Raw genomic sequence first — 17700 nt, 5'->3', positions numbered from 1 at the left:
TTTCTTTCTTTCTTTCTTTCTTTCTTTCTTTCTTTCTTCCTTCCTTCCTTCCTTCCTTCTTTTTGTTTATATTTGGTATACTTTTTGTTTCCATAATTGGATTATAAATATTAGTGATGAAGAAGCCAGTTTGTCTTAGGTAAGGGATTCATTTTGAAAATTCTATTTTATTTTAAATTCCAAATCCTCTTCTTTTCCCCTTCCCTCCCTCACCTATTGAACAGGCAATAAAAATAAGATCTCCCAAAATATGCAGTCATGTGAAGTAAATTTCCACATTATTCATGTTCAAAAAAAAGGGAAAAGGAAAGAAAAAGAAAAGAATGTGCTTTAATCTGTACTTTAAGTCTATCAGCCCTCTATTTGGAGATCACATTTCATCATGTGCCCTTTGAAATTATAGTTGGTCACTAATCATTTACTAATTTTTCAAAGTTAATTTTCTTTGTAATATTTTAGTCATTATATAAACTGACCTCCTAATTCTACTCACTTCATTTTGCATTAGTTCACACAAATCTTCCAAAGTTTTTCTGAAACCATCTTCTTTATCATATCTTACAGCACAATTATATTCCATTGCATTTATATACCATTACTAGTTTAGCCATTCCCTAATCAGTGAACACTACTCAGTTTACAATTCTGTGCCACCACAAAAAGAGATCCTATGAATATTTTAATATGTATATGTTGTTTTCCTTTTTATTTCAACCCTCCGGGTATAGACTTTATAACAATGCCAGTGTGTAAGAGGGAATTCACAGTTTAATACACTTTTGGACAGTTACAAATTGCTGTCTAGGGTGATTGGACTAGTTCATAGCTCTACCAACAAAACTGCTCATCTCATCCAATATTTTTCACTTTCTAATTTTGTCATCTTAGCCAGTATTAGATAGTGTCCCAGAGTTGTTTACTTGGCATTTCTCTAATTATTCATGACATAGCACTTTTTCATATAACCATCAATAGCTTGGATTTCTCCCTCTGAAAACTGTCTATTCATATCCTTTGGCCTTTTATCAATTAGGAAGAGGCTTATTCTTATAAATTTTAATCAGTTCCCTACATATTTTTAGGAATAAGACCTTTATCAGAGAAACTTGCTGCTAAGATGTTCCCCTAGTTTCCTGCTTTTGTTCTCATTTTTGATACATTTTAAGTACTCAACATTATCCATTTTACTTCCTGTAAATTTCTCTTTCTCTTCTTTGGTCATGAACTCTTCCCCTAGCAATAGATGTGACAGGTAATTTCTTCCATGCTCCACTAATCTGCTTATGTTATCATCCTTTATGTCTATATCAAGTACTCATTTTTAACTTGTCTTGGTATAATGTGTGAGATATTAGTCTCTTTTTGCTTTCTGCCAGACTACTTTCTGTTCCCCCCCACATATCAGGGGTTCTTAACCTGGAATTCATATATACTACCCCAAGAAACCTATGAAGAGATTCAGATTATCTGTGAACTTAAATATGAAAAAATACATTTTGTTTTCAGTAGCCTTTCTCTGTACTTGTCATTTCCTATAACATATCCTTTTTATGGTTGAAGAATTATAGTAATATTAAGTTTTACCAGATTGTCAAAGAAATTCTTGATATTAAAAAAGATTAAGAAGTCTTGGCTTGAAAATTTCCATTTAAAAACTATCCTATTTGTGAGGATTTAAATGAGAAAACATGGATTCTAGTTTCCCTTCCCCCTCTTCACTTCCATAACCATAATATGTACTATCTTATGTCCAAGAAGATGTTGTCCAGCTGTTAAAGTCAGCCTAATCTTAGTGACCATTAGGAAACCTTTAAGTTCCTGATTTTGCTTTGGTAACAACTCTCCGTGTTTTTTCCTTTACAGGATTTCACAATTTAGACAGTCTGTTAAAGTCTGGAACCAAGAGATGTTTTGTTCTCTCTCACATGTTATTTTTTCCTTATTAACTGCTGAATATAAGACATTTTCTTTCTGCGGAGGAAACTCCTTCCTTAAGATGCAATTTTCCCTCAGCTTGACTAGGCTGTTTGTTATTATTTAATAAAAGTTGGGGATATTATCTTTTTTCCATAATTGTATTAGTTTGGGATTCCTTGATCAATAAGCATTTACTCAACATCTATTATGTGTCAGGCATTTTCCTAAGCACTAAGAGATACAAAGAGTCTCTGCATTTGAGAATCTTATATTCTAGTGGTGAAGACAACATGACAACAAATGTGTGCAAACAAGATATGTACAAGATAAATAAGCAATAATCAACAGAGGGAAAATACTAGAACTGAGAAGAATCAGATGTTTCCTGTAGAAGGTGAGATTTTAGCTGGGACTTGAAGGAAGCCAGGAAGACCAGAAGGTAGAAATGAGGTCCAGGCATGGGATAGAGTCAGTGAAAGTGCCCAAAGTCTTGAGATGGAATATCTTGTTAGGGAAACAGAAAGAACCATTGTTACTAGACCAAAGAGTACATTGGTGGGATACAAGATGTCAGAATACTGGAAAAGTATGAAAGGGAGCAAGCTATCTGAATATCCAGCAAAGGATGCTGAGAAGGGGGTGGTCAGACAGGTAGGAGGAGAATCAAAAGACAGTGGTGTAACAATGAAGAAGGCCACTGATAATATCAAAGACTGCGGGGAGATCAAGAAGCAAAAAAATCTGGAGATAATCATCAGTAGTTACAAAATGTATTCTCTGGGCACCATTCTTCAACATAATTTCCTTCTCTTTCTCCTACCTCTCCTGCAGTTGGTATTATTTCTCCAGTTATCATCCTAATTGCTGTACTTTTTCCAGCTCCATTGTGTCCTAGCAGCCCCAGGACCTCACCTAGAAGAAATAATGACTGAAAGTCAGTTTTTACTCAGATTAATCTGCCAGTATTCTACAAAAGTGTTCCCTGGAGTCTCAGAGAACAAAAAGTGCTCTTGGAGTTAACATACTGCCTTTTCATTATATGCTGTTGGAGCAGTATTACAGTGGAATGAAAATGAAGGGCTCTGTTATCATTTCCATTATATCCCCTTCAAACTAGGAATTAGGTGGATATAGGAGGTTCTTTAGTTCTAATAGGATTAGAAGTAAGTACAGACTCCACAATCTGAAGATTCCCCCTAAAGTAGGAGTAAGGATGACTGGTGATAGAGATTAAGAGATATGGCTTTATCCAGAGTATAGAGGTTCCTAAGGAGTGGGAGATATAACAACTCAGTGCATCAGCCAGATTCCAGTATCCAAACAGCCACCACTCCTAGCTTCCATAGCTACATCTTTCCAGTTGCCTTTATGCTTGCTCTCCTCCTCATCAAAGGAAACATATTTTTGGTGCTGACATAATTCCTTTTTGTCATTTCAGTTGAATGTGTATTTGTGTTTAAAAATAATGTTATAAAATGTTTTTTAGGTAACTAAGCTAAACTTAAATTATTGTTTAAAAACTAAAAAAAACCCAATTTCAACAGTATTATATTATATTTTTATTGTAAATATATTATATTTTTTATTGTAAATATAACCTTTTACTTGTTTCAAATAGTTTCAAATAGTTAACACATAACAGAACTTATATAATTTTGTAACTTCTGTTACTTCTATGAATAAATAAATTTTTTGTGTACATATAAGATGAAATTGGTGGTGAATTGATTGGATGAATCATTGATTTTTTTCTTCTATAGTTATTATGGTAGTATGATCAGCATGATGGGAATAGGGAAAGTCCCAGAATCCAGTCACATACAAAGTTGGCTTCATCAGTGACTAGAGACTATGGTGTTAATTATGATCTATTAATTTCCAAGCATAAAGAATTGGAATGAAAACAGAACATAGCATTTTGAAATGAGGGTGTAATGCTGAGTTTAAGGACAAGTGAAGAACTAGGAGGAATGTGATTCCACAGAGTATCACTGGAGTTTATAATTCATGGTAGATCATAGAATCGGATCTAGGGACAACTTGCTCTTATGTGGAAAACTTTTAATTTCTCACTTGGGTTGTCATTAACATCACCATAATTAAATTAATGATCATCATCATTAAACAACAACCTTTTGGGCTCATATTCCCCATTTTTCCCCCTTCTAGATCATGCTGCCTTGGTGATATGTTAGCAGTCTGATATTTCTAGTGTTGTTGTTCAGCCATTTCAACCATGTCCAATTCTTTGTGACCTCACTGGGGGGTACAGGATACTGGAGTGGTTTGCTATTTGCTTCTCCAGTTCATTTTATGGATGAGGAACTAAGTCAAAAAAAGTTAAGTGACTTGCCCAGGGCCACATGGTTAGAAAGTGCATGAGTTTAGATTTGAACTCAGGAAGACAAGCCTTCTTTCTTCTCACTCTATGACCTCACTGCTGGATACTTCTCATATCTTGCATGAGATTACTTACTTCATTAATGTTTTATGCCAAAAATGGCTTATGTTAAAAAAAAAGATAATAAGGTGCATCTTCTATAGTACAGGGTTCTCCCAGTGTCAGCAAATATTAAGGGATGGAAAAAGTTTTAAGAATGTGAAATAGGGGGGTCTTGATTCTTTTTTAATCATGGTACTTTACTAGTGAGTTAGCCATATGCCAGATCTGCACAATTTGTACTGGACTCAAAGCAGATAGTATGCTTTTAAATTACTGGGTTAATGAATATAAACAAGAAATTTTATTGGACCCTGCTTTTACACCTTGTAACTGAAATCTTGATTAATTTAACAGTTTGTTCCATAGCCCATTCTGCAACTGTGGCACAGGAGTGTTTGGTTTTTATATCATAAAAATCTCTGCTGCTCTGAGTCCAGTGTCATGTAACTCAATAGGAAATTTATGGTTTTAATGAAGAAATAATTATTTTCCTATTTTAGGAAATAGTTGTTGTTTTAATCAGAACTATTAATAAAGCAAACATATTAGTAGTACAAACTCATTTTCCCAGTGCAATTACCTATTGGGGAATTTTATTTAAATCAATTGTCTCTGATATTCTCAAACAATCAGGACCCTCCACAGCCCTAAACAGAAAATGTGTGTGGGGTGGGATTCTACTAACAATTCTGTTCTTTTCAAACCTTTTTTTAACACAGAAAGAAATATTTCTTGTAGCCAGTTTCTTCTTTTTCTTTGCAAAGCAACTTTTCTTTTTGCCTTCATATTCCTTGCGTAGACAGCTAGCAATAATGGCGGGTTTCTGAAAAAGAACATTTTTATTTCCCCCATAGTTCTTGTTTGAATGCTGTATTCTCCCAGACTGAACCCCATTCTCTGTCCTAAACTATGAACCAAAGAATGCTACACTCAGAGAAATACCTATATGATGTAGTTAAGAGCACTGTTCCAGCATGTGTTCACATCTAGGGGGAGATGGTCTTTAACTATACATGAATGGACACTGGAAGTATCACATACATTTTGTGTAATCTCAAGAGGCTGAAGGCCACAAAAGCCCATTTTTATATCACTATTTTCATGATGAATGGATTTGGATCATGGCTCATCATAATATCTAAAGAATAAAAATTACAGTTGACCCTTGGGGCAATGGAAAGATAAAAATTGGGTATCTAGGCTAACGATAATCACATTTTAGAAATGACATGAAAAGACATTATCAAAAGATATGTATGACTAGAAAAAAATGTGGATGGTCATGCAGTGAGAGTGAGGGGCAATAAATGGATACTAAAAGATGCAAAAAGTTTGTTTATTTTTTTATTATACCAAATGAAGGCTTCTAATGTGTTGAATAAATCCTTTGTGAAGAATGTATGGAAAGATGTTGATCAGAATTACACCAAATAAGACAGCATCCAAAGTATTACTCTACATGAGTGGTGCAACACCACTGATATGATCACAGATACATGAAAGGTAGACTGGTATTCTGGGATAAGAGTCAGCTTGGGTTCAAATCCCAGTTCTGCCATCCAATTTCCCTCTGACCCTGGATAAGTCACTTAGCTTCTCTGTGGCTCAGTTTCTTCATCTATAAAATTAGAAGGGTTGGATGTTCCACTGAATTGTCAGGGCACGTTATATTTATCAAAGTACAAGTTTATGTGAGCTAAAATTTTCTCTAATTAAATTAAAGTCATCATACATCATATATACACTCATCATTGTATAACTGACTTCGATATGCACACTATGAAATATGCAAATGTACAAGACTATGGAAAACTCTTTTTCTTTCAAGTCAATGGAATTGTGAGGTATTTAACAGTTTGACTGTCGTCTTTGAGGAGTCTGTGAAGAGTTTGAGAATTTAACTGTGATCCTAGAAAATTACCTAATTATCTAAAAATAGACTGAATGAAGTACTGAAAGAAAGGACTAAGAAAAAAATTATCTTTTCTAAAAGACTGAATTTAATTCTTACCGTGCAAAAAGAAATACTATAACAAGAATATTTAAAAGACTTTGGTTTCCACTCTAAGAGAGTTGAATCTCTTCAACTGGCTTCTCAATTTTCTAAACAAAATCCACCATTCTTAAGTGAAACTTGTTAATAATTGTTTCTTTCCTTATATTGTGTTGGATTTTTAGTAAATTGTGTAAATAACAACCTCAATGGTCATTTAATTCTAGGAAATTAAACGTTTGATGTAGAGAAAGATAAGCAAAATTTTATTAGAAATTTCCTGTTTATTTTTAAAGTGATATTTAAATGGGAGTGGGGTATAGAGCAAATTAATTAATGAGATATTGTCTTAATTTTAGTTATTAATGAGGAAATGTCAAAATATGTTCCATGATTACTTTGGAACCAGGATGACATAATTAATAAAATAACAAGTAAAGTAGAAGGAAAAAGGAGTTGAGAGTTTTCTTGTGATTGTCATTACACAGCCCTCCTGACCTGCCCCTCAAGCTATGCTCTCCATCAAAGCAGTCAAACCAAACCTTCCCACAACTTATTTTATATCATCTCAATTTAACAACAACAACAATGAAACAGAGTCTTGATACTTACTCAACATTCCTTACAATTAGTTTCATTCAATCCTTTGATGCAAAAAATCTTTTTCAGGATATACAATTATTCATAAGCTTGACAAACCTTATTTCCTCAAAAGGATAATATTTTACTCTGCTCCTTTCATTTTAGAGTTTCTGAATAACCTTAAAAATCAATCATCATGCATCATGTCCCTTTAAAGTACTCTTCTTTCACATGGAGAAGTTTGGTTTGAAAAGAACAAGAGTACTTTTGTGTAAAGAAAAATAATTCAATCAACCAGTGAAAGATGTAGGGTGTTGCAGCTTTCATAGGTGAACAGTTCAGTGACTGAGAAGAATAGCAAAAGAAATTTGAATCAGTAAAAACTGTTAAAATCTTTGTGCTAAACAATTTTCAGATAGACTGTGAGCAATTTGGCTGGGAAAGGAGACAGAAAATGGACTGACATACATTTAAAAGATCTAGTCACTTTTTAAAAAGATTCAGATTGATGTCTCATTTGTATGTGCACATTTCATGGTATAAAGATAAAAAAGAACTTTAATTTCTTAAAAATTGATTTTTTAAAATGTGAGTATATCCACAAAGTAGTACTCTGGTGAGTTAAATCTGCAAGTATGAAAGCAGATTAGACTGAGTGAATTAGCTGGGGAAAAAAGCCAGCTTTTTTAAGATATGAGATATTAATGTAGATAACCATTCCACACACATAAAAATATGAGAGAAACTGAAAAACTTTTAAGTTGTAGAGAGAAAATTATTTACTCTACTTGATAACTGGTTCAACTAAACATTTATGTATTTCAATAAATGGTATTTTACTTATTTATTCATTACCTCATCAAGATTTGAAGTAGTCAATGCATTTGATGTTCTTTCTCTTTCTTCCTGAACATCTTCATCTTCATCTTCTGGCTCTTCAGGGTTGGGACCTGCATCTTTACTTGATGGAAATATTCTGTGAAGAACAAAGAAATGCTATAAAAATGCATCCTATGAGGATAGTTCCCCCACCCCATAAATAGTGGTTTCTACAAATTATTATCTTTGGCTTGATCATATAGTTTTTACTAACTTCTAGGCTATTCATATGGATAGAATTAACTCTGCCTTCTTTTTTGTCACCTAAACCTGAGCTAGCACCTTATCCTATTATTTCACCCCAATGAACTGTCTCTCATGTTTTCTCTTTATGCCCATTTCACTGCCATCAATGACATCTAGGCTATTATGCTTATATTATTGTATCTGCTTCATTCTGATTTTAATCTATCTTTTATCTTCTTATCAGAATAATCTTTCCTAACATTGCTTCATTATGTCACTCATTTGCCTATTCTTTCAAATTCAGACTCCTCTGCTAGCTTCCAGATCACTCCACCATCTGGTTCCCTGTTTTAACTTCAAACTTATTCTACTGACCAACCAACACATATAGTTCATGCCTATCAAACTATATTTAGTATTTTCTGGAAAACTAGGATCATTTTAATTTGTTTTAATTATACCTTTTAGGTTTTAATACTTTGGGAATTTTCCAACACCTCTTACCCTTGTCCACATCAAGGATCCCTAGTTATCAAAAATCAAAACAGTTGAGCAAAACCAATTAAAAAAAAAAAACCTCATATGAGTCATTTGGAACCCATAGTTCCCTGTCCTCTGGAACCAATGATGGTCATTGCCTTTAATCTAAGTTCTGTTACCTTTTAGTGTTCTGTTCATTTACATTATTAAATATGCCTCCTTATGTTTCTCAGAATTCATCCAATTTGTGATTTCTCATCAATTTCTCACCAATATATCATGATATTCATAGATCACTTGTATAAATGATTCACCAATTGAAAGGCACATATTTTCTTTCTGCTTTCTCTCTCTAACAAAGTATTGCAATGAATATTTTGATATATTTTATATATGAGTTATTTGGTTTTGTCTTATACTTCCATAATATATGCTAAGAGACCTAGTGTAGCATAGTAGGTTGATTGCCAGACTTGAAGTAAAAAAGACCTCGGTTAAACTTCCACTTCTGACTCTAACTCTGGGACCTTAGGCAAGTCATTTAATCTTACTAAGTCTGTTTTCTCAAACCAGAATCAAGGTAATAATATCTGCAGTATTAGTCTCACAAGACTGATATAGGGCTCAGATGAAATGATATGTGCAAAATGCTTTGAAAAATTTAAAGAGCAATATGTTACCTATCATGATCATAGTTCACGGAAAATCTGGGAATTAACATCTAAGAGACTTTTCTTGCTGTGAAGATGGGATTATCTCTCCCCTATTGATTCTTTAGATTTTAACCACCAGGATTTAAGGATTAATTGGGGGGAGGGAAGTCTATGACCCACATGTGTTAGCAAGTGACAAATCAAAACAACTGACTGTCCCCTGGACAGTCTGGAGCAAAGTTAAAGCTGCTATTTGTCCACGTATAAGTGGAAGAAAGACATAGGAAGTGACGCAAAGAACTGTCTTTTAAATATGATAGTAACTTCCTGTGAAGGGTTTTTCCCCTTTGAACTTAGTCTTGGAGGAGCTTGGGTATGAGACCTCAGACTGATTCCCTTTGGACTGCCATGTGGATAAGTGGAAAGGCTGATTCCCTTTCCTTGGCTTTCTGGAGGCACTAACCTCTGGAGAGGCCCCTTGTCTTGGAAGAGGCCTCGTGGCTAGAAGCCTTGTTTAATTAACTTCTGTAGGCCCTTTGCTGGGGCCTCTGAAGTCCTGCCTGGTTCGTACCAGGCTGGAGTAATTATCTCTCTCTTTCTCTCATTTTCCTTGCTCTCACTCTTCCTATTTATAAATAAACTACCATAAAAGTCATTCTGACTTGAGTCTTTCATTTGGAATTAAGTACTTAATTCCTGGCAACCACTCTTGAATATTCAGTCCAACCATAATTTTACCCCTTACATTGCATAGTTCCATTATTTTTCCTGAGAATTATTGTCAAATTCATACTTCTACCAATAATGTTGTAGAGTGCCTATCTTCCCAGAGTTCCTTCTATATTGACTATTTTTGGTATACCACATTTCGGTCTCGGACTTTCTCAATCTTCCTAAATTTTCTTGAATTTTTCTTTACTTTATGACTATCCCCTAAGTCAGCCTTTTTCACAGCTTGCTTTGGATCTGAAATTTATATAAAGCTGCCAGACTGGTGAGATCAAACATTTTCTTTCCTTTAGCCTTTAAAATACATTAAAAGCAGCTGCTTTTAACCTTGGCTGCAGGGCCCTGACCCAACCCTAACCCTTTGCTTAGGGAACAAATAACCCAATTAGCTGACCCTTAGTTTCACCAGGAAAGGAATCCTATTTTTTAGTTGCCTTACTGGACCTAGCAGACTGCTTTGTTTCTTAGATAGCCCAGAGATCACACCTAGAAGGTTTAGAAGCAGCCCTGCTCCTCACCAAAGCAGAAGGCACTGGACTCAGCATATTAGTAGAGTTTTTTTTTAGGGAGAGTCAATTTTTTAGGCTAAAATTAGGTCTTAGCCTTGTTTTCTATTTTTATTCCAAAACTACACATGTCTCTAGTTTTAAAGTCTTAAGGTAGAAGCTAAAGCCTGGTGGGGCCAGCTACAATTAAGCCGCCCTTTTGCCCAAAGAAGAAGGCACATAGTTTTAGCAGTTTTAGCCTCAGGGGGAAGCAGGAGAAAAGATCCTTCAGTCTTTTAGAAACTAAATAGAATCTCAGCTACACCTTATTGTCCCTCCCAAATTTAGCCTCTGAAAGACACTCAGGCTTTGTCCTACCCTCCTAGAGCCTAATCTCTAGAACTCAGCCTCTGGCTATAGGCTTTGTTTTCTGCCAGACGAACAAAAGGAAGTCATAATCTAAAACAACAGAACTCAAGCCCAACCCTTAGAAAGAAAAAAACCTACCCATTAGTGGCATCTACTGACAAAAAGTAAAGCTATAGGCAAATTTATCAATTCTCTGGAACAAAATGTGGTTTCAACCCATTAATGACTTAGAGAACACCAGGGTCCAGGCTTTCAATAACTTGCTCAAACTTATGGGAGTGACTTTTTTTTTAACTGGTCAGTAATCCTACAGAATTTTGAATTCCAAATTCTATCCCACGTTCTGAGCTCTAGTCTCATATCACCAGCTTCATATTAGACATATCAAACTGGATGTCCCATAGTCCTCAAATTCAATATGTCCAAAAGAGAACTGATTATCTTTCTTCCCCAAACCTTCCCTTTTTTTCTACTTTATTGTTACTATTAAAGGTACTACCATTCTCCTAATTATCCAGGCTAGTAGCCTTAGTGTCCTCATCAATGCCTCATTCATACTCATTCCATATATCTTATATATTGTAAAATCTTCTTGCTATATTCATATATGCCCTATAGGTGCCTTTTCTCTAGACTCATTTAACCTCATTTTACTACAGACTCTCATCATTCCTCAGTTTTCTTAGCTTTCTAATTGGTCTTCTTATTTCAGATATCTAGCCCCTCCTCTGCCCAATTTTCATTAGGCTGCCAAAGTGGTTTTGCTAAAACCCTGGTCTGATCATATTGCCTGACTACCCAATAGATTCCAATGGTTCCCTATGGCTTCCAGCATTAAATATAAAATCCTCAGTTTGGAATTTAAAGACCTTTAATATATTTCCTTGCCTTTCCAGTCTTTTTACATTTTACTCCCCTCTGCCGTACATCAACATTGTTCTACTTGCTGTAACTCTCAAGTAACAATCATCTCCTGGTTGAGTGATTTTCAATGGATATTCTTTTCCTAAAATAATCTTCCTCTTTACTTCTGCTTCCTAACTTTCTTGGCTTCCTATAAAGCTCCAATCCATCTTCTTGAGGAGTTCTCTCCTATGATTCCTCTCCCTGTTAATCACTTCCTATAAGATTATCTTCTATTTATATCATATATATGTAATAGCCAGTCTTAATAATTAAATTAGTTTAAGACTAGGGGCAAAAAAATGCTTGAAATCCACGTGGTTATCTGTTCTGTGGCTTTAGGGAATTCAGGTTAGCGAAAACTTATAAATTAAATAACAATTGCTCCAAGGCCCTAGTTAGGAAAATTCCTAACATTAAGACAGAGATTGGACTCTTTGCTATAATTTAAATTTATAGATGTCTTTAGTTAGTTTTGGAGCAGCTAGGTGGCACAGTGGATAGTGCTCAGTCTTGAAGTCAGGAAGACTTATCTTTACAAGTTCAAATCTGACCTCAGATACTTCTTATCTAGGAGACTAAGCAAGTCATTTAACCCTGTTTACCTCTATTCCTCATCTGTAAAATGAGCTAAAGAAGGAAATGGGAAACCATGTCAGTATCTTTGCCAAGAAAACTCCAACATAGGGTCATGAAGGGAGTTGAACACAAACTGAAATGAGTGAACAATGACCACAACTAGTTAATCTCAGCCTTCTTTGAGATTAAGGCAAATTTTAATTTTTGGTTATTGGAAATGCTTGTATAAAAAACTAAGAACCTTTTCATGGTTGCCTTCATTCTCTTTCTTATGTAAAGTTGGAAGATCTTGAACCCCCTGAAACTACATTACCCAAATTCCCTTTCACCATATCCACAATTCCTTTTGTCTTGCCCATGCCTGTGTTTTGCAGTCTGTATTTATTTTGGGTTGGTATTTCTGATTTCAAATCTGATTTCAAATCACATCTCTCACATTCACTAGCTATGTGACCGCGGCCTCTACTCACTGTGCCATATATACATCTAGCCTGAAAAGCCCCTTGGCAACTAGAGGAGAGATTGTTTCATTTTAACAGTTACAGGCTTGCTTTGAATCTCTTTCTCAGATACCATTCTGGCTTTCCAGGCATCACCAGCTTTCCAAGGACTAGGATAGAGCTCACACAGATGAGATTTCTTCAGGTCATTCTTGAGTCATATGCACATAGTTAAACAACTCTTCCTTTCTCTCCTCACCACATACAAAATACATAATCTTATGTGTTCATTATGGGAAGTTCCCACAGGCTTATAGTAATTAGTCTTGAATTCTTTTGTTCTCTTTCTATAGAAGAACTGAAGTGAGATGAATAGGAATATATTTAGGGAATTTAAGGCTAACTGGAGAACTTAAATCATTTTAAAGTCATCCTGCAAAAGAAATTCAGTCAATTTTGTTCCTGTACAATTAATTATCTAACAGCAATACCATACATTTCTACTATAATATTATTTTACTCTACAAGTCATTTTAAAGACAAAAGTGGCTACACAGATTTCTATAAAGATCTTAGAAAATGAAAGCATTATTTATATGCACTTACACTAAAGAAGCAAAGAGACCAAATGCTACTATTTTTTCTTCCTTTGCGAAAGATGAATGAAATCATATACATGAAAGAGATAATAGATGCTGCGTAACCAATGCTTGACAGGACCTGAAATTAATGAAAGATAATGTTAAACACAGATAAGGCACATTTTATTCTGGAAAATATATCAGCTTTTATAGTTTTCATTTATGTAATATTAAAAATTTAAGTGATTTTTTTACATTATTTTGCTTCAACTACAGATATTATCTTTTTTTTTCTGTGTGTATTTTTATACTTACCCTAGCAAACTCCACTGCTATGTGAGGTGATAATTCTGGGATGTCTCTATGTCTTTTAATATGCATAGATATATATGTTACAATGAGTATCAAACAGTACAAGGGAACATCCACCAGGGCCAGCCCACACCAATATGCAGAAGGGTAGAGGCCTGAAATCCTTAGTTGGGATTGAGCTCTTATCTGATTAAAAAGAGAAAAGAAGAGGTACAAAGTGGTTTTGAAGTCTGAAGTTTAATAAAATATTTCTAAATTCATTTGCATAAAATGTGTATTTATAATAATTTTCTAACTATGTTCAGGGAACCTGGTAGAGATAGTATGCTTCAGCAAACACTGAGCTTTTTCTCAAAGTGTAACTAGGCATCTACTCAAAACATAGAATTCAGTATTTTGTTTTAAACCATTACATGTTGGGACATGCAAAAAACAGTTGAATTAGGCACTACACATATCAACATATATTGTTTAAGAAGAAAACTGATGTGTATAAAAATAAAATCTATTCTTTCATAATAAAATGCGTTGATGTTCAAATAACTTTTCTTACTTTGTAATCATAGATACTGCTCATTGCAATGTAAGGAGAAATGCTGGTGGCCATCAATTCCCAGAAAAGAGTGCTATCCATAGAGCCAAACTTAAACGATACAGTTAACTGAAAGTTTAAAGAATATTATTAGCTATTTAATTTAAGAAGTAAAACAAAAACTGTTAAAAAAAATGATGATGTCAGTTTTCCAGGGATGGACATTTTTCTAGGAAGTGAAGAGCAGAAGCATAATGTTTAATCTCCATGATAAAGTTAAGAAGGCTTTTACATAGCTTTAACTTAGGGAAGATATGTTCTTAACAGAGGAAACAACTATGATTAACAAATGACAAGAGAAAGGAACTCTCAAATTCATATATGAAATGAGTGAGCTATAAATGCCTCAGGCCTGAATTATTAGTCTTGTAGTAGGTTTGCCTGACATACATTTCTCTCCACTCAAGTACAATTTTCCACCTTAACTGTTAAATTAATCTTTCTAAAGTGCATATATGATCATTTCTCTTTTTACTCCCTAATCAATAAACTTCAGTGGCTCCTTATCAACTCTAGGATAAAATATAAAATAATTTCTTTGGCATTTAAAAACCTTCAAATCTGTGCTCTCTCCATCTTTCTTATGCATTATTCCACATTGCTGTCTTCTTATTCAGTGACACTGTTCTAGATATTATTAGAGCACTCTGTCTCCTGACTGTCCATTTTAACTGACTGTCCCTCACACTTGGAATGCTCTCCCTTCTCATCTTCACCTCATGGCTTAGTTGTCTTCCATCAAGCTCCAGTAAGATGCCACCTTTTTTAGGAAACATTTCCAGTTCCTCTTAATTCTAGAATATTCTCTCCATTTATTATTTATAATTTATCATGTTTCTATCTTGCTTCTTTTGTTCTTTTTAAAATATTTTTTCACTCATTAATTTTTTCATATTCATATTTTCTCCTCTATTAGATTGAATTCCTTGAGTGCAAAACTGTCTTTTGCCTTTCTTTTTGTACCCCGAGAGCTTAGGATACTTCCTGGCACCTAAGAGGAGTGTAATAAATGTGTATTGATTGACTAAACACAGTTTTTCTTTGATAATTACATTTCGAAACACTGTTCTCTTATGGATCTAAATTTTTTTGTTCTTTTGTTTGCATTTAATGAATGCATTATTTATTTATTTTTAATATTCTTTTCTTTGGTAAAAATTTGAGTTCCAAATTCTCTCCTTTCCACTAGATTTCCCCTACCCACTGAGAAGGCAAACAATCTGGTATCAGTTATACACGTGAAACCATGAAAAACATATTTCCATATGTGTCTTATCACAAAATAAAAAGCAAGAAAAAATAGTAAAAAATTATACTTCAATTTGTACTCATTCTCTAGCATTGGATAGCATTTTTTTTCATCATGAGTCCTTTGAAATTGTCTTGGATCATTGTATTGATCAGAGCATCTATCTTTCACAGTTGATCATCATTACAATATTGCTTTTACTAATATTCTACTGGTTCTGCTTATTTCACTGTGCATCAGTTCTTATAGACCTTCCCAATCCCCTTCTCATTTCTTATAGCACAATAGTATTCAATCACAATCACAGGCCATATGTTGTTCAAGCAGTTCCTCAATTTCCAATTCTTTGTCACTCTAAGAGAGCTATTATTTTTGTCCATCTTTTCCTTGCAGTCTTTGAAGGCCCTTTTAAAAAATTATCATGAGCAGGCATAATTCACTTGTCTTAATTAACTTAATAAACTAATCTGTAAAACAATTCACCTAGAAAGGACTCAAAGAAAAGAGAGATAGAAGAGGAAAGTTCTAATGTAAGGATAAGAGTGAGTAGAAATTACAGAAGTAGAGAATAGACTGCTGCTAATGAGGTTAGTTAATACTTTAACTACAAGTGGAATCCTATATAGCAAGTGGGTAACAAGAAAACAGTGAGAATCTGGAGGAAAAGGAAAGAATTTAATTGTTTTTCTGTCTTGTTTTCTTTTTTTTTTCCATTTCCTGAAACTGTGTCTATTCTTTTGTCCTTAGCTTTCTTGACCTCATCTTTTTCACAAGTTTATATACTCTCATGGTGTCCATTATAACTTCTACCAATGTGATTCCTAAACTTGGATCTTCTAATCTCTCACCATATTTGAGTTTCAGATGTATCACAGCTACAGGCCTTCTCCACATGCATCTCTTACCATCCCTTCAAATACAACATGCCTCAGAAAGAATACATTATTTTCTTCCTCTAACCTTATTAAATTTATAAAAACAAATATAAATAAAACAAAATGAAATAAATTTATAAATGTACATTTATAAATGTCAATATAATTCATTTTACCCATCTTATAGGATAGAAGGTCTAAAAATCTCCTTTAAGTCTTTTTTCTCAGTATCACTGCAACCCCTGCATATCCATATCAAGTATATTGCAAACTCCTAAAATTTCTTCCTGAAGAGTATTTCTTAATTTTTATTTATTCCTATTTTATTTATTTTATTCTCATTTGCCAGCATCATAGTCCTGGATTTCATTTTTATAATGCTGGGTCTACAAATGGTGCAGAACATTGAGACATGGCAGAAAATTAGACTTAAAAAAGCCTCAAGTTTTGTGTGTTAAGTCTAGAAATCCTCCATACTGGATATCAATGTCTCTACCTCTGGGCGTACTTTGGGGCTCAGATGTGGGGCTAAATTTAGATAGATTCTTCCAATTGGCAAGGAGCCACCACATTCAGAGCAGAGAGGGAAGAGAATAAAATAGAGCCTGTCCTTTCAATTCAAGGATGTGGGAAATGATGGAAAACTGCTGGTAACATGAAGTCCAAAGTCAACGGCTAAAGAGATGAGCCAGAGGATAAAACAATGTACACAGTGAAGAAATATTTTGAGTTAAAAGAAGCTTAAGAAATTGACCCAGAAGAAAAGAATAATTCTACATCCAGAGCATCACAAAAAACCATGGTGTGGGGGCAGCTGGGTAGCTCAGTGGAGTGAGAGTCAGGCCTAGAGACAGGAGGTCCTAGGTTCAAACCCGGCCTCAGCCACTTCCCAGCTGTGTGACCCTGGGCAAGTCACTTGACCCCCATTGCCCACCCTTACCAATCTTCCACCTATGAGACAATACACCGAAGTACAAGGGTTTAAAAAACAAAAACAAAAACAAAAAAAAAACATGGTGTGGCTACAAGGGTAGTTTGAAGGAAATAAGCTTTTATTAAGTACTTGCTATGTACCAAGCATTGTGCTAAATGCGTTTTTTAATATTATCTTATTTGATCCTTACAACAACCATAAGAGGTAGATTCTATTATTATCCTCATCTTTTTTATTAGATTAAAAACCCTTACCTTCTTTCTGTGTAATTAGAATTTTGTACCCCAGACTCCATTTCCCAGAATCCCACTTTCATCCTCATGTTACATCCTTACATTTGGGAGATAAAGTTTCTGTAACCCCACATCTCACTCTCTTTTTCCCCCCAGGAAGGTGGCTGGGAAAGCTGCCTTTCCTCAGGCTTTTGCTCTTGTCTTTTTATATCCTCTACTTCAAGTGATTATTAATAAATAAATATAATAAATATATATATATATAATATAATACTTGGAGTTACTG

General features: G+C 34.4%; 1 protein-coding gene across 1 annotated transcript in view; it reads right to left on the bottom strand.

Moving 5' to 3' along the window:
* The window catches only part of LOC123246225 (ATP-binding cassette sub-family A member 9-like), a 104585-nt gene that overhangs the window by 21717 nt on the left and 65168 nt on the right, over positions 1-17700 (bottom strand). Inside the window, 7 exon segments of the mRNA XM_044675155.1 lie at positions 2738-2831; positions 5068-5183; positions 7791-7911; positions 8479-8525; positions 13245-13358; positions 13535-13717; positions 14085-14192. Coding sequence (XP_044531090.1) covers positions 2738-2831; positions 5068-5183; positions 7791-7911; positions 8479-8525; positions 13245-13358; positions 13535-13717; positions 14085-14192 — 783 coding nt within the window.

The sequence above is a fragment of the Gracilinanus agilis genome, chromosome 4, assembly GCF_016433145.1.
Source record: "Gracilinanus agilis isolate LMUSP501 chromosome 4, AgileGrace, whole genome shotgun sequence".
Classification (NCBI taxonomy): Eukaryota; Metazoa; Chordata; class Mammalia; order Didelphimorphia; family Didelphidae; genus Gracilinanus; species Gracilinanus agilis.
The sequence above is the reverse complement of the archived record's forward strand: the minus strand, read 5'-3'. Positions and strand labels throughout refer to the sequence as shown.